General features: G+C 50.8%; 2 protein-coding genes across 2 annotated transcripts; one reads left to right on the top strand and one right to left on the bottom strand.

Moving 5' to 3' along the window:
- Window positions 1-5,673: 5,673 nt before the first annotated feature.
- LOC125521987 lies at window positions 5,674-8,534 on the bottom strand. The gene is made up of 4 exons (XM_048687052.1): window positions 8,136-8,534; window positions 7,549-7,645; window positions 6,265-7,153; window positions 5,674-6,187 (listed from the first exon to the last, which is right to left on the bottom strand). The coding sequence occupies exons 2-4, from the start codon at window positions 7,549-7,551 to the stop codon at window positions 6,132-6,134; spliced, it is 948 nt and encodes a 315-aa protein (XP_048543009.1). The 5' UTR covers window positions 7,552-7,645; window positions 8,136-8,534; the 3' UTR covers window positions 5,674-6,131.
- Window positions 8,535-11,135: 2,601 nt separating this feature from the next.
- LOC125519096 lies at window positions 11,136-13,352 on the top strand. The gene is made up of 2 exons (XM_048683979.1): window positions 11,136-11,860; window positions 11,912-13,352. Exons 1-2 carry the CDS (start codon window positions 11,195-11,197, stop codon window positions 13,220-13,222), a joined length of 1,977 nt encoding a protein of 658 aa, XP_048539936.1. The 5' UTR covers window positions 11,136-11,194; the 3' UTR covers window positions 13,223-13,352.
- The last annotated feature ends 4,647 nt before the right edge of the window (window positions 13,353-17,999 follow it).

Here is a 17,999-nt window from a genome sequence, read left to right as displayed (position 1 = left end):
GGGGGTGATCCTTGTCTGGCTTGGGCCAAGCCGACGATGGGGCGTCACGCGACTACTTTCCTTCGGTTTGCTCCGGGTGAAAACCATGATATTTTTTTTGGATCAGGTGATGGCGGTGCTCCGGAGCAGCCCACCGTTCCCTTTCTGAAAGCGTCGTCTTGGAGTCTATGGTTTATCAGACGTAGCTCGTCTCTTCCCGACGACTCTGTCGCGATGGAGAACTCAGACAAGTTCAAGTGGTCGTCGCGGGTTTGGAGTGGGTTTGGGATGATGTTGATGTTCTCATGCCTACCTCGGATGTGTGTGGTGTGATATCGAGTTGTATGGTCGTTGCTTTATTTATAAAGCAAGGACCGAGCCTGTTTCGATGAAGTCCATCAGGGGAGTAAGATTCATCAAAGTTCATTTTCGTCCGACGTTGAGTGCACCTTGACTGATCGTTCAGTGCAGCGTAGGGTCACTGCCATTACTTTGTCACGGAAGTGGTCGCCGGGGCAGTTGTACGGTTTCCGTGGAAAGGAAACCCAGCGTGTGCCCAAGCGGCACACCGAGGAGCCCCGTCTCCCGTACCGTACCGTAGTTGGCTGGAGCTAGTCAAGCTAAAGCAGTGACGCTTCGGGGTTGACGATAGTCACAGCGCAGCGCATCAGCTGTGCCTGTCGCCGGTCATGGGCATGACCCGGAAGTCTCCCCCTGCTGCGCACTACGGTCAGATGGAGACCACGAGGAAGCTTCGCAGTCGGCATGCACTACCATCGTTCATGTGGGTGCATGCATGCATGTAGCTCCGTACGTACGGCGGCATGTACGTAGACTATAGTGATCTAATAAGTGTAAGAGAAACCTTGTCGAAGATTTCAAAACCGGATGAAAATTGCAGGTTGGAAACTGGTAGACTAGTGATCTAAGAGCAAGTATAGTAAAGTCCTCAAACCCTCGAATCACTAAAAATAACCGTTTTTTTACAATTTTCGTCGAAAAAACGCCGTAGACTAGAACCTCTAAATCCTCAAATCCGTAAAAAAAATTAGAGGTCCAACCCTTAAACCAGTTTGCAACCTGTAGAAGTAGTGGTTGAGAGGGAAATCTCCCCCCAACCCGCACTCCTCCTCTCTCGTGCGGGAGGAAACTTCCTCCTCCTCTCGGCCTCCTCCTCCCGCCGCCTCCCGCCGCCTTCTGCCGCGCCGGCCATGGAGGGCCCCGCCGCCGCGCCCGCCTCGCCCGCCCCGGCGCCCGCTCCCGCCCACCCGACCGTGGCCGACGTGGTGGCGGCGATCCACGTCGGGGCCAAGCGGCGGCGGGCGGGCCTCGCACCTCCTCCTCCCGCGCGCCTCCCACCCCGGCCACCGTCACCGCCCCGGCGCCCGCCTCCGCCGCCTCCCGCCCCGGCCACCAAGAAGAGCCGACCGAAGGCGCCATCCAAGGTCGCCCCGGCCGTGAAGATGCCGCGGAAGAAGGCCGCGGTGTGGAAGAAGCCCGCGCCCCCGCCCGCCTCCGTCGCCGAACCTCCTTTCGTCGCCGTGGCCGAACCTCCTCCCGCCGCGCATGAGGTGTTCGAGAAAATGGCAATCCTTAAAGCAGTTTAAGAGTTGGGTTTGAGAGTTTTAGTATTTGCCCCTATTTTTTTAACCCTTAAAAGTATTAAAAAGTGGCACTTCTCAACCCTTAAAACTGCTTTGCTTTAAGGATTTGAGGGTTTGAGGATTCTACTAATAATACTCTAATAAGCCAACCCATGTAAGACAAAGTGTGCATTACGTGACGGCGCGCCCGGACCATATCCCTTGATCAGCTGCCCGCAGGGTGTCGGGGAGTGTCGGACGGGTCGGAGCTCGCACCAAAAACACATTTCCGCACCAAAAACGTGTCGGGGAGTGTCGGAAGAGATGGATGGTTGGTGGATCATTCTATATCAATGTTGTTCTCAATAACAAATAAATAAATAAAATCGTTGTGCTCGATGCACTCAATCTAATCAAGCAGAAGACACGATCAAAGGAGTCGAGTCCATGTAACAAGCTGTCCACACCGGCAAGGTTTCTATCCGGCAAGCTTTCACACCGGCAAGGTTTCTACCCCAGCAAGGATTCCTCCCTGGCAAGGTTTCACCCCCGGCAAGATTTCACACCGGCAAGTTTCCACACATGAACGAGCTTTCTGCGCCGGCAAGCTTTCCACGCCGGCAAGCCTTCACACACCGGCAAGGTTTTACCCCGACAAAGTTTTCTCCCCGGCATGCTGCTTTATGATCGTGCCACTTTTGAGCGTCAACAGGCCTCTTCTTCTTTGGTTCACGAACAAGATCCTCATCATCTTCTCCACCCGCAGTGCTTGTACTCGGATCACGATCTTCAGGGTTTTTGTGCTACCGTGAGAAGCAACTGCTTTGGTTGATATACTGCGGTCGGTCCCTCCTTTCTCTTATAGCGAGTGTTCTCTTTGTTCTTTAGGGACGAGACCACCTCCTCCCCCGCATCTTGCTTGGATTTTGTTCTAGAATTCCTCGTCTCTTGCTTGCTGCTATGGTCAGACCTCTGGCCCCTGGAGGAATTTTCGCTGCCTGCTGGATACATGTTCTCATCAGGAGCTCGCAGTGTCAGCCCAAACGGAAGCTCTCCCTTCTCATCTCGTGTTCCTAGGTTAGAGCAGTAAAGATCCGAATGGCCCAGCCGCCCACAAGAGAAACAGAAGTATGTAATTTGTTCATATTGTATGTCATAGGAATCCACCTTCTTCCTCCTTGCCGAATCAATAAGTACCCATCTCCTAAGTGGTTTATTGACCTCCACCGAAACTCTGGCTCGGAGATAACCTCCGTTGTGATCAAACTTAGCAATCTGAACCTCTTTATCAATCATCCGGGCTATTGGGAGGCTCCATGCATCATCTCTCAAATTATAGGGTAGATTAAGAACCCTAGCCCAAACCTGCAGGCGGTCGAACTTGACCTCATCTGGGTGCATGCACTCTTCAAACTCGGCCAGGATGACCGCATTCTTGTTGATGTGCCAAGGCGATCCTGCCCAAACTCTGTCACGATCTCGCTGAGACTCAAATTCAGCCACAAACATATTCGCTCCACTCGAGCGAAACTGCAGTCCTCTAGGGTTTCCCCAAGCCGGTCGCAAAGCATTGCCAATGGTGTGTATATGATACTGATTGCGATACAGAACCTTACCCGCCAGCAACCACTTTACCGGAGCACCATCAAGACGGTCATCTATCACGAGAGGAGTCGCCTCCTCCTCGGATATGTCCAGCTTTCCCGGCGCTTCCTCAAGTTTCTCCCTCGCCGATCTGGTGTTGCTGGATCCCGAGGTCTCCTGCGTCGTCTCCGCCGCGGGTGGTGTAGCCATCACCCTCGCCGAGTCCTTGGGGCGGCCCGCCGATCGGTTTCCACGTCGAAACCCTAGCGCCGCCAGGGAGCCCTAGGTTGCGGGGAAAAAAAAAAACTAAGACCTCTCAGTTGTACGTTTTCTTCCGTGGAAAGGAAACCCAGCGTGCGCAAGCGGCACCGTGCCACGTCTCCTGTACCGTACATTGGTACATTGGCTGGAGCTTAGTCAAGCGAAAGCAGTGACGCTTCGGGGTCACAGCGCATCAGTTGTGCCTGTCACCGGTCAGGGCCGTAGGCTCGCATGACCCGCAAGTCTTCCCCTGCTGCGCACTACGGTGACATCTAAGATGGGCACCACGAGGAAGCTTCGCAGTTGGCACTATCATCGTTCATGCAGGGTGCATGCATGCATGTAGCTCCGTACGTACGGTGGCATGGACCCCGAGTCTTGTCCGGTTTTCCACGGATGAAAAGGGAGATGGGCGGGTGGAGCCATGAGCAACGTCGCAAGTCGCAACGGAATGAATTTGTGAAGACGTGCCGCGTGTGTGTCGTACACGCGCGTTCTTGACCGTGGAGGCGTGTTTTTTGTTGCGAGTTGCGACTTGTCCGACACTTGTCGTCACCCCGTAAGCGGCTGATCACAGGATATGGTCCGAACTAGATTTTTTTAAACATTATTTTTCATAACAAAATTTCGAAAATGTATGCCCTAATTTGAAAATGATGATCGCGTCAGCCTCACTCAGGCCGAAGAGTCAGTCCTTGATCACGCTTAGGCCAAAGATTCACTCTTCGTTCAACTTAGACCGAAGAGTTGTTTTCGGTTTACCTTGGGCCAAAGATTGGCATAACGGGGTCGAAGAGCCGTCAGCGGCGGGCCATAGGCCGAAGAGATTAACTTCGGTCAGCTTGCGACCGAAGACTAGTCTTCGGACAACGTGAGACCGAAGAGGTCGGTAGCGAGCCAGATAAGATACTCCTCGACGGCACGCACACCCCCAAGATCACCGACTTCACCGACTTCGGGATCTCCAAGCTGCTCGGGAACCAGCAGGTGCACACCACGGTGACCAACATCAGGGGCACCGTAGTGGTTCCGCGACGCGCGGATCGATACCAAGGTGGACGTGTACAGCTTTGACGTCGTGCTGCAGGAGATGATCTCCCGGAAGTGTCTGGACCCGCTGTCCGACCAGGGCAGGAACGAGACGGTCATGCTGTTCGGGTGGGTGACCCAGCTGGTCAACAGGCAGAAGACTGAGCTCATACTACCGAACGACGACGGACTTGCGGAGAGTGGAGAGGTTCGCGTGTGTGGTGTTCTGGTGCATCGAGCCCAACCCGTCGCTCCGGCCGATGATGCACCATGTGTTGTAGATGCTGGAGCGCGCAGTTGCTGGGGGCTGAGGTGCTACCTTACCCTCCCGCTTGTCACATGGACTCGGCTCCTTTGATCGTATCTTCTGTTTAATTAGATTAAGTACACCGAGTATAATTTTCTTTTTGCTACCGAGAACAACAATGATATACAGAACACAATAGCTATATGTAAGTAGTCAGAATTTGGATTTGGGCCACTCGAATGTTGCATGAAGGAATGAACAGCCGGAGGGAAGGAAGGAGCTCCCTGGAGATCTATTTTAGGGCGGCAGGCGGCCCCACGATCTATCTTAGGGGTGTGGTGTGGTGCAAGTTCGCGGAAAAAAAAAAACTTAACTATGCTGTCTTGGACAAGATCCCACGTGGTTACTTAATTGCTCTTAACATATGTTGTCTTGGACGGGGTCGTCACAACAACGTACAATGAGCGGGCACAAAGATCGCATTATGCTCGTAACCCATCTGCTATCTTTGACGGGGTCGTCACGATAGTTCACCGATGACATGTGTTCAAAACAAAAGAAAAGGTTGTAGCTGGTCACATGTAGAAGATCCACTTTGTTTGTTTAACCCAGGAAGGCAGGAAGCGGTCAAATATGTTACGCCGAGACGCAAAACAGGGACCGAAAGTCTGCAGATGGAAAGGGGGGAATGATACCTAGAAAAACACAATGTTTTTTTTTTCTTGAAAGGAATGCCTCTTGGCACTTTATTTAAGTTTCAGAGAGGTATTACATCACTGATTACATGCGGCAGAAGAAACTCAGGTTATCATCCCACAGTACATCAGGTTCGAATCATACACATGTCTACTCCCTCCGTTCCCAAATATAAGTCTTTCCAAAGATTTCAATATGGACTACACGTCAACACACTCTAAACTAACTAACTAACTAACTAACTAACTATATATATATATATATATATATATATATATATATATATATATATATATATCCATATGTAGTTCATACTAAAATGCCTAAAAGACTTATATTTAGGAACGGAGGGAGTAGCTAAGAAGTGTGCCAAGCCATTGGCCTCCCTGGAGCAGTGTTGAATCCTAATCATTGAAATTTTATGAGCAATGTTATTGGCGCATCTGCTTTGTTAATCACACACACACACACACACACACACACACACACACACACAAAGCCTTCGACGCCCCTGTAAAACATGAACCTTTTTGGTCTCAGTTTCTACAGACATGAACCTTTTTTTGCAACCCTTCTGCTTGTTATCTTTGCGAGGCATGAAAATCGCAATGGGTTTTCAAGCTTTTTTATTATGGTAAAGAACATCCAAATATGCTTGCAAGAACTTTGGAGGATTTTTTTTTGTCATACTAAGAATTTTGGAAAAATATTTTTGCACAGAAGAGGACCGGTGTGTCCGAGAGACAGTATCTTCAAGAGGTCCAGTGATCTGTTCTGCAGCAACCTCCAAACCTAGGACGCGACGCCCCTGTAAATTATACAGTGGTTAACTACTTGCTAACAAACATTCAGAAGGTTCGGTTAACAAAATAAAATAAAAATTACCAAGGATTTTCTCAAGTGCTCCCGCATCATTGAGCAGCCTCATAAGTTCACAAAGTAACCCAGGCAGGGCTTTCCCCAGCATGCGCTCCACTTGCTCATCCTCAAAGTTCTTCCTTTTTCTTGTCTGGCCAGTCGTCAAATTGGCAGATTGCTCTGTGCCCAAGTACTCCAATGAATTCCATACAAACTCGACAACACCTGTCCCATCATCCGGGTAGGTGTCAATTGTTTCAGCTAGCACATTATCCAAGTATAGATTTTTACTGACTCTTATCTTCCAATGGGGTTTCGTGTCACAGAATGGCAGCCCGGTTATTACTTGCATGTACTTTTCAGGATATTCCTTTTCCAGGTGCTCTAATTTCCGGCAACATCTCACAAGAAGGGATAATTTCTCCTGCTCACTCATACCAGACGGATGATTGTTCACAATTAAACAATCTTTCTCTCTGAATTCTCTCAAAAGCTTCAACAGGTGTCGAACTTCCTTTGGCAGATGCAATGCTCTGCAGAAAAGAGACTTCAGCATTCGGAAGACTACACGGTAATCTTTCCGAACCCTCCTTTCATTCTTGGGTTTCAACTTTTGAAGCTTTGAGGCCAAGACTTTGAAGTAACCCAAAGGCGTGACAAAGAAATCTGATGGTTTGAGCTTCCCACAGAAACTCCACCCAGCAAAGTGCGTTGATGAGTAAAACAACAAGACTGAGTTGATAACTCCTTTGGCAAGCGCTGATTGCATGTGGAGTTCAGAATGATTAGCTGTAGAACCTGCTACAGTGACAGTTTGGACAACTTCTTTTCCCAGGATATAGGATTCATACAATGTGCAAGCCAGAGCACCTCTTTTGGTAACAGTCAAATCAAGCAATGAAGTCTTCGGTAACACCTGCAGATTTTAAGTTAATGATTATAATGAAAAAGTACAAGAACCGACTCTACAAATCAATAGCTAAGGGGCAAGTATAAGGACTAATTCTGGAAAATATAAACATGAATGCCTAATTATGCACGAATCCAAGTAATATGAACATGGACATTTCGAACCGACTCCGCAAATCAATAGCAGAAGGGTAAATAAAAGGATAAATTCTGGAGAATTTCAACATGCACACCTAATTATGCATGAACCCAGATAATATGAGTAAGTGTACACTTTGGTAACCGTATAAAGGTCCATCTCCAAGGTTAGAAAGGATATCAATGATACATATATAGGCTTCAACGATGAAATTCAGAATACAATAAAATAGTTGTGCTAGTGAAATTTACAGTCCGTCATACCATTGTTCGCCTTTGCTTCTTCTTTCCACGTTTGACGGGGATATCCACCTTTTGTTTTTTCAGTTAAAGCTCACTTAATCTTATTTTCGAAACAAACCTGCAATAAAACAAGGTTCAAAATTGACAGCGTCTGTTTAGGAATGTCATAATACAACAATAAATCTATAGAAATCTTGAGTAGCATGCAACTTCTGCAGATACCAAACAATCTGTAACCTATAATCCTTCCTAGATACTCCCTCCATCCCATAATATAAGAGCGTTTTTGACTATCAAAAACACTCTTATATTATGGAACGGAGCGAGTACAACATTAGATATAAATTCTTTTTGGCAAGAACTGTTTGCTGGAAACATAATTTAGCAATACATGATCTTTTATAATTGCTTCACATATGAGTATTGGGGCAAGGCATGCCATTGTCATAGTTTAGGCTCTAGGAAGTAATGTATGCCATAGTCTAGATTCTAGAAGGATAATACATACAAGCTCAATGTCTTTGGCTGGAAACAGAAGTACCCACTGCATACACATGCAAAATCACACAATCACGCATGCACATACATAGCATAGTGTCGGTCTGTACCTTCGGATTGATACTGAAGAGAAGGATCCGTTGATGACGAGGTACTGCTTGGTGCTGTGGTCGCCGCCCCTTGCTTGCTTCTTCTAGTAGACCCGGGTGCTGGTCGGGAGTCGAGCCGCCCTGTCGTGATCACCCTTTGGCCTTTGCCCTCCACGGCTCCACGCTGCCGCGCCGCTGTGACCTTACGGATGACGGGATGAGGCGAGATGAGGCTGGAGTCGAGCAGCGCGAGGAATGCGGCCGGGGTGAGGCGAGATGGGAGGGACCTGCCGAAGTGCGCCGCCGCTAGCTACGGAGGAAGGCGGGATGAGGCGTGCGGCGGCCTGGATCGATGGCGATGCGCCGCCGCAAAGGGGAACGGGCCGGTAGACGGGATCTGTGTTTCGATTTTCGGTTTGAGCTTTTTTTCGCCCTAGACCGAGATGGCCGAATTTCGGCCATTTTTAAAAATTTCGGCTGAAATTTAACCAAAATTTGACTGTAATTTAATCAAAATTTGCTAAATTTGAGCAATTTCGGTCTAAATATACTTTTTGCCTCAAGCCGAGAGGGCCGAAATTCGGCCGAAATACACATTTTGCGGCCGAAAATCAAAACACAGGACGGGATAGGATCGAGAGGGTTACGAGAGGAGGATGGATTTCTTAGGATTGTGTAGACGACTCGACGATTTAAAAGTACAATTATTACTAAACCAAAAAAATAGAAACAAACAAAAGAACCCTTTCAAAAATGACAAATAAATGTAGTTGTAAAAGGAAATGCAATTGCATCATGCACAAAAAAGGGCGACGCAAGGCACCGGTCAAATTTTACCTGGACGTCGCGCGCCCGTCCGATTGGCCCTACACACACTGTTGTATTCCTCGCCCCTCTCCTTCCTCATACAACACTCATCCCCTCCCCTTTCATCAGGAAGAGCCCGGCAGTGAGCTCAGCTGACCGGACCATGGACATGCCGATCAACTTTTGAAGCACCGCCGGCTCACTACTACTTGTCGCGCTCGCCACGTCGTCGCCACCCTCGCAAAACTGGTCCATCGCACCCGTCTCTACCATGAGTGTTCGTCGACGATTGCAACGTGGGGGTTGCCTCGCTTCTTGCATGCCCCCTCCCTTGGTTCTAGTATGTCACGACACTAGTCCCAGCAACCACCGAGATGACAATTCCAACTTGCCACGTTTTGCAACTCCCAGGCGCAAACGTTGTAGCAAGCCAGGGCGTCGGTCCCAACAAAACAGGGTGCCGATTCCATCAAAAAAATAAGGGCGCCAGTAGTAATAATCTAAACTCTACCCCTCGTCGGCGCCATAGAAAACCGCTCCGGTTGTAGCAAAACCAACTTCTGGTTCCAACTCCGGCTTCAGTCGGTTGTAGCAAAAACGACGTCATGGTCACAATGGAAGCTCGCCTCCCTTATCCGCGGGTTGCAACAATTGCCATTCACGGTTCCAACAAAAAAAATCTTTGGTTCCAACATACCTGTTGCTCGGTTCCAGCACCATTGCATCCTGCGGTAGCCGTCGTCGCAGCTTCTGCTGGTGTCCGGCGTAGTTTTTCGATAGCAGGTTGCATGTTAAGTTGTGATCCAAATTCATACTGAGGCTAACTTTTGATGTAGCGGAGTGGAGGCTCGTCGTCGAGAGGCTTGGGCATAGTATCGCCCTAGGTCACCACTGCAATATATATTATTTGTAAGCCGCCACACAGGATAAGATCATCGTTGTAAATCCACGGTGTTTGTAACCTCTTTTTCCGATATAGTTAAGTTTCGTTGGCTCACGCTCGTGATTCCTCTTCTTATTAGCGGTTGAGATCCTTTGCAGTACCGTATGATGCTGTAGTGTGGGTGACATGTGGGGCCAGGTCCCACATGGCAGTGACTGTACAACATCGTACAGTATTGCAGAGGATCCTAACCCTCTTATTAGAGGGGTTTTCCACGTTAAAATCATTGTGTCATTTCTATTGATTATCATTGTGTCATTTCTATTGATTTGATCTTCCTTTTCTTGTGTGTCATATTCCTAACATTGCAGCTTTTCGACAACCAGTTGCACCATCAGGACATCGCCTTCGCCCGCCATAGCTTGTCACCGGCCTGTTTGTAGCTTTTCGGCACCAGGTTTCAGCACGGGTGACGATCGCCATTGTAGCACGCACGGCCGTGACTGCTTCGTTCAAGCATCGGTGACGACGACACATCACGAGTTGTAGTCCCCATTGCAACTTTTTGTGCGTTGCTGGCCTCCCAGCCTCTATGACGACGCTCACCATGGCGGCACGCATGACAATGGTGGAGAAAAGGATAAGAAGAAGGGGGCGATTTCATCGGGTCCATGTGGAAGGACGTGGCTTTTGGATGCGAACGCGACGCCCATCATGAGCGGGTAGACCGGGAAACATTAATTTACCAACAAAAAATTGACTCAAACTCCACAAAATCGGCTGAACTTCAGCCGAAGTGATTAGAACACGATTATAATATAAACCTTCAAAAAGATTATCGTCTTCCGTGAGCAATATAACTTTTTTCCATTAACTACATTAATACTCCCCTTTGTCGGATCTGCGCCGTCCACCTGCCATGTCGGTTCAATCGACGGCCCAGATCAAGCTCCTCCCATTGATCGAAATCCCCATCATCTATCGCATATACTCTCTCCATTCCACAATGTAGTGCTTTCTCTATCCTCGTGTTTCAACTTTGACCGTAAATTTAACTAGCAAGACCGATTGCGACGGGAGTAAAAGTTATATCAGTGAATTCGTATTTGAAAAAAGTTTTCAATTATATAATTTTTTCTGCCGCCGCAGTCGGTCTTGTTGGTTAAATTTATGGTCAAAGTTAGATCTCAAAAAGCGCGGGCGCATTATATTTTAAAATGGAGGGAGTAATAAGTTCAACGAAAAGAGGAAAAATATCAATTGCATCAGATCGCGACGACCGATCAAAACCCTAGCTATCAGGGCAACGGAGACGGAGCCCGCCGCGCCGCCGCGCTCCCTCCTCGGCCCTCCCATCATCCGCGGCGCGCGCCCGTCGCCCGGCCCCGCCATGCCGCACTCGCACCCCTCCGTCGGCGTCCTCGACGCGGCCGCCGACGCGCCGTCGGCCGCGGAGATCAAGGCGGAGCTGGAGCCGCGGAGAGCGCTCACGGAGAACGGCTCCGCCTCGTACGCCAACTCGGGCAGCCCCTGCCTGGACTTCTTCTTCCAGGTGGTGCCCGACACGCCGCCCGAGCGCGTGCGCGGCCTGCTCGCCGCCGCCTGGGCGCACGACGCGCTCACGGCGCTCAAGCTCGCCTGCAACCGGCGCGGCGTCCGCGGCACCGGCAAGTCGGACAAGGAGGGCTTCTACGCCGCCGCGCTCTGGCTGCACCAGAACCACCCCCGCACGCTCGCCTGCAACGTCGCCGCGCTCGCCGAGTTCGGCTACCTCAAGGACTTGCCCGAGCTGCTCTTCCGCCTCATCCACGGCCCCGACGTGCGCAGGCTCGCCAGGGAGAGCGCCGCCGCCGAGAAGGCGGACGGGAAGGAGAAGGACCACGGCAAGCCTAGGCTGGCCGACCGCAAGCAAGCCCGCGTGCTGGCCCCTGTGCCGCCAAAGCCCATGTCCGGGGCCTATCACTCCGCCGCCCTCGCCGGGTCCGGCAAGGGCAAACCCATGGAGGTGGAGGCCGCCCCTGTCCCGGTCCAGGAGCCGGCCGAGCAGAAGCCGAAGGTGGACTAGAAGAAGAAGACGGCGGCAACTAAGCGGCGGCCGTCGAAGAAGGTCCGGAAGGTGGCCAAGCTCGCCGTGAAGTCGCTGGAGACGTACTACGGCGACCGTGCCTACCGCTTCCTGTTCGACGCTGTCGCTGACTTCTTCGCCGCCCTCCTTGCGACGGACCTCGAGCAGCTGGCCCTCGACGGCAAGAAGAGGAAGATCGGGCTCGCCGCCAAGTGGTGCCCCACGCCGGGCTCGTCGTTTGACCGCACAACGCTGCTCTGCGAGGCCATCGCACGCCGCCTCTTCCCGCGGGACTCGGACCCCGAGTACGCCGAGCTCTCCGACGAGCACTACACGTACCAAACCCTCCACCGCCTCCGCCGCGAGGTGCTCGTCCCTCTGCGCAAGGTCCTGGAGCTCCCTGAAGTGTACATGAGCGCACAGCGGTGGTCGGAGCTGCCCTACACCCGTGTTGCCTCGGTGGCCATGCGGCGCTACAAGGTCCTCTTCAAGAAGCACGACGAGGAGCGCTTCGACAAGTACCTGGAGGACGTGGAGGCCGGCAAGGCCAAGATCTCGGCGGGGGCGCTGCTGCCCCACGAGATCGCGGCGGCCGCCTACCGTGGCGAGGACGACGACGTGTCCGAGCTGCAGTGGCGCCGCATGGTGGACGACCTCCGCTCCAAGGGCTCGTTGTGCAATTGCATCTCAGTCTGCGACGTGTCCGGCAGCATGACCGGCACTCCCATGGAGGTGTGCATTGCGCTCGGCGTGCTCACGTCGGAGCTCAGCGAGGAGCCGTGGGCGGGCAAGGTGATCACCTTCAGCGAGAGGCCTGAGCTCCAGCTCATCAACGGCAAGACCCTCCGTGAGAAGATGAGGTTCGTGCAGCGTATGGAGTGGGACATGAACACCAACTTCCAAGCAGTGTTCGACCAGATCCTCCGCACGGCGGTGGAAACCCGGCTGGCGCCAGAGAAGATGATCAGGACTGTGTTTGTGTACAGCGACATGGAGTTCGACGAGGCGTCGGGGCACGAGGATGACGACGACGATGACTACTCTGAGGACGACGATGAGGAGGACGAGGAGGAGGAAAAGCAGCGGTCGTGGAACACAGACTATAAGGTGATCTGCCAGAAGTTTAGGGACGCCGGGTACGGGGACGTGGTGCCGCAAATCATCTTCTGGAACCTGCGCGACTCCAAATCGACGCCGGTGACGTCGACGCAGCCCGGGGTGGCCATGGTGAGCGGCTTCTCGAAGAACTTCCTCAAGATCTTCCTGAAGAGGGACGGCGTGGTGAACCCCGAGGCCATCATGATGGAGGCCATCGCCGGCGACGAGTACCAGAAGCTGGCTGTGTTCGACTAGACCGATCATCAAATTTTGCTCGCCTCTGTTTGCAAGCATTTAAATTTCTCGCCCTAACCAACTGTCACGCCTGGCAAAGCTAGATTTTAACGTGCTACCAAATGCACGGCCTCGCCAGGCAAGGCAAATTAAGGAGTACGCTAGCCTGAGGTTCGATAGAGGTGTGTTTGATTTTTAGAATTGTGGTGAACAGAGCCAGTTCGTTGTCTTTGATCATCTTCAGAATTCAAAATCAAATCGTGCCCTAAAGTTTGTTCTGGAACATGCTGCTTGAGTTGGTAATCATTCTTGGGTAGATTTATCCCATCTACTGATGAATCCTCCTTTGGAGTGCATGAATCGAATGGATCTCTGAAAATTCCGAACAGTATGCCGTCGTGGAGTTTGATTATATGGTGCTATGTGAATCCGTACCAAAACCATCCTTGTAATTGAATTGATTTCTGAATTCCGAAAAGGAAGACCAGAAAATCAGTTTTACGGGAAAGAGTTTTTTTTTGTTGAAGGGAGCCGTTAGAGTTGAGTAACTTCAACACCTCCTCGCTGAGAAAAGACATTCTACCATGCATGGTATATACCATGCATGTATCAGTCACCCGTTGTCTTTGACATTCGGATCCGTGCATGCATCTAGTCTTTGTGTTGCTTAGTTAACCTCAATTTATGATCCCTTGTTCTATTAATTTATGTCATATCAATCAATCACTATTTCTCCTGACAACTTTTCCCGTAGTTATTACCTGCAATATCTCTTCTCTCACTCACAAAGTAGAAACGAGCAGTACTGCACTCACTCAGGGTTTTTTCATATGATTCTAAAATTTGAATTTATTTTATCTTTTGAACTGTAAGTTTGATTTATGATACATTTGCAAATTTATGTTCCTCGTGAAGAGAACATTGAAATAAGATCGCTCTTGAATATATTTTCACAAATTTTAAAATTCAAATATGAAACATGGAGCGACCTTACAAAACAGTAAAATACAACTGTATGTACCAAGTTTCATCGAGTTTTTTATAGATCAGTTTTGTATAAATTTTGTTTAAAATATATCATCAGTATAGGCACATTTGTCCAAATAGAATATAACACAAACTTTTATTTCAGAAGATATCAAGCATCCAAATCTTTAAATAGAAAGAGAAAATATATTTTTGGGATAGAGTTGCAAAAGGGAGAGGCATCCAAACAAAAGAACACTATTTAAAAAGGCTGACACATACAAACTGACCATGTGACAGAAAGATGGAGAAAAGTAAGACGTACATCAGGTTAGTACATTGTGATTTTTTTATGACCCTGAAATAATTAAGAGGCTGATCAATACACGGTATATACTGTGCATGGTAGAAAATGCACTCTTCCTCCTCGCTTCGTAAAGAAACTACTCCCTCTTTAATGATTCAAACGCTCTTATATTTTTTTTATAGAGGAAGTGTTTACGAGACGTTCCTCGGATATACCGGTCCTTAATCCATGGTGAAAAATCACAAAAAAATCTGCAGCCCGTGCAACTGCTCGGCATTGCGTTCTCAAATTCCATCCGAACCTTTCACACTGAGCTTGACAGCCATGTAAGTTCCAACCAAAAACGAGCGCAAGTTCACAACCCTCGGTAAGTCAGGAATGATAAAAACAAGTCCACAACCCTCGGTAACTAAGCCGGGCTCCGACGGTAACCCTCTGTCCGTTTTAAACGACACGGTCGAGCATGGACGCGGAAGGCTTTCAATGGGGGAAGGGAAAAGATCGAGTTGGAAATCCACGGAGACCACGGCCATGGAACGCTACTTCTCCACGGACGTGCTGGTGGACATCCTGCAGCGGCTCCCGCCGAGCAGCCGCCGCAGGGCGCGCCTCGTCTGCCGGGTCTGGCGCTACGTCGTCGACAAGCGCACCACTGAGATGCAGAGCCGCGCCAAGCCCCTCCTCTGGCACACGGGCAACGCCGTCGCCTACGTCGTCGACGACCCGTCCTCGGCGGCCGCCGCGTCGAGGAGCTGCAGGCAGCTGTGGAGGAGCGCCGCCAAAGGCCGCAACAGCGAAGCGGTGCAGCTGGTTGGCACGTGCAACGGCCTGCTCTGCTTGTGCGACGACGAGGAGCGCGCCGGCGGCGCCCTCACGGTCGTCAACCCGGCCACCGGCGCGAAGCTGCCCGTCCCGCCGCTGCCGTGCGCCGGGCCGCTCGTCGGGAGCCAGACCCAGACCACGGAGAAGTGGAGCAAGACGGAGACATGGCACGAGGCGTACTGCTTCGCGTACCACCCGACGACGGGGAAGCACAAGGTGGTGCACGTCCCGTGCAGCTACGAACGGGTCTGCGAGTTCGACGCCGTCCATGTGCTCACGCTGGGGGAGGCGACGTGGCGGGAGGTGCCGGTTGGTCCGGGCGGCGCAAAGTGCAACCTCGCGGCCGGCATCGCCAGCGTCGACGGCAAGACATACTGGATCTGGGTCACGGCGAGCGGCGTCGCCAAGGTCGCGTCATTCGACCTCGAAGACGAGCACGTGGTCGTCTCCGCCACCCCGCGGCCGCCCGCGATGCCGCCCGGGCACAGCAGCTACCACCTGACGGAGGTGCGCGGGAGGCTGGGCTTTGTCACCCGTGGGCACGCCTCGGCCCAAGCGTGGGTCCTGGAGGAAGAAGGGCAGGGATGGAGTCGCCGGTACATCCTCGAGCAGCGTGTCCCGCTGCCGCACTTTGCGTACGCCGGCGAGTGCGTCCTCACGGTGCGCGACGGGGCGTCGTTTTACGCGCACCGGCGGAAAGATGCAGCGTCCTCGGGCAGGAGACTGCGTCGTGACGAAGACGACGGCGTCGTGCGCGTCGGGCACGAGGATGAGGGGAGACTTGTCGTGAACATGGGGGGCTACGTCGGAGACTACTACCGGACGTTTGCCTACGTCAAGACGATGGAGCCACTGCGAATTAGTTAGTTATAATTAATTAATTAATGTCTATTTTTTCTTTCGAGGGTGAAGGGAGTTTTATTGTATGATGATAGAGTTATAGTCTTGAGGCCACAAATCCTCAATACACGGTGATACTGAGCCCAAGCACACAGCAGTCGTTCGCTCTGTGCGGTTATAATGAGCCAGTCGATGGCAACTCTATTCTGAGAGGGGTTAATCTTCAGAGGAAAAAACTCCCTAGTACCTAACAAATCCTTGATCTCCAACACAAGGTGGTCATAAGCTGATCTACACAGAGCATTATTGGAAAGACTGGACAAAGCCTTCAAGGAGTCCGACTGCACCACCACTGGGAGGTCCGAGTGTTGTATAGCTAAAGCCATGCCTTGCGTCAACGCATGTAGTTCCGCCTCCAGCGAATCGTTGCAGTGGAATATAAAACGATAAGCTGCGAAAAGGATTGTACCATCAGGGTTCCTTAGAACCATACCAGCTGCCGCAGAACCGTCATCTTGTTGGAAGGATCCATCCACCGAAAGCGCCACCATCCCAGCTGCAGGCGCCGGCCATGGAGTTGTGGGGGGCCGGTCGACACTCGTGTTGGGTGTAGCCTCTAGGATAGGCATCTTGCCTTTTATAATCTCTTCAGTTGAGTACCTTCCAGCCAGTTTGATCGATTTATAGTAACTGTCCAAGTACTCAACATTGGAGAGAGCTGGCGTACTATCTTTTCCATGCATCAACTCATTGCGCATCTGCCAAATCCTCGACACCAACATAATTAGCATATCCCTGACATCTGCAGTGCACTTGCTCAACAAGGACAGTAGCCATTCCTTTCCAGAATCAAGAAGCATATCATCAGCTGGTAATGGCCATCGACGACGCATGTTCACCTAGAGGATTCTTGCATGCGTACATGCTACCAGCGCATGGTACGTGCTCTCTTCCTCAACACCACAAAGAGCGCATGTCGATCTCGTTGATAAGTGCCTAAACTGTTTGCACTTTTGTGTAGCTAGTGTACCTGTAACAATCCTCCAAGTGGTAATCTTCATTTTTTGTGATACATCAGATTTCCAGACGAGGTTCCACAAAGAGCGCTCCCCGTCCGGATTAGTACTGGATGAACTGTTGACAAAGACAATGTTGTGTTCCTGAGTTGCAATCCTGTAAGCACTCTTTACCGAAAACAGCCCGCTTTTTTCCGGGAACCGGGACAGAAAATCACCACGCTACCGGGGAGAAGTTCTGATTTTCAGAATATGCACCACATCCATAGGCCAGAAAAACTCATTCAGGCTGTCTACTCTCCAAGCACCGTTATCATCCAAGAATTTCGACACTCGATTTAGTCTGCAGTTCCCTTTAGGAGTAATTGGCCGGAACGAGTTAGGTCTCGGGATCCAAGGATCCCTCCAGGTACATACCGAAGCACCATTTCCCACACGCCAAATTGCCCCTTTCTTAACCAGCTCAAGACCGTATAACATTCCCTTCCACACCTCCGAACCACTGTTTGGGAAGACAGTGTCCAATAACTGGCCATGTGGGTAATACTTAGCCTTTAATAATCTTGAGCACAAACTCTCGGGGGAATCCAGAAGCCTCCACGCTTGTTTGGCTAACAGAGCTTGATTGTACGATCTCATGTCGCGAAAGCCCATACCCCCCATGGATTTAGGGAGCCTCAACTTATCCCAGCTCATCCATGCCATCTTCCTTTTTCCCTTCTCAATGCCCCACCAGTATTGGCGAATCATATGTGTAAGTTCATCGCAAATCGATGCAGGAAGCTTGAACACGCTCATCACATAAGTAGGAATGGTCTGGGCAACGACCTTGATGAGAATCTCTTTA

The sequence above is a fragment of the Triticum urartu genome, chromosome 7, assembly GCF_003073215.2.
Source record: "Triticum urartu cultivar G1812 chromosome 7, Tu2.1, whole genome shotgun sequence".
Taxonomy (NCBI): Eukaryota; Viridiplantae; Streptophyta; class Magnoliopsida; order Poales; family Poaceae; genus Triticum; species Triticum urartu.
The sequence above is the reverse complement of the archived record's forward strand: the minus strand, read 5'-3'. Positions and strand labels throughout refer to the sequence as shown.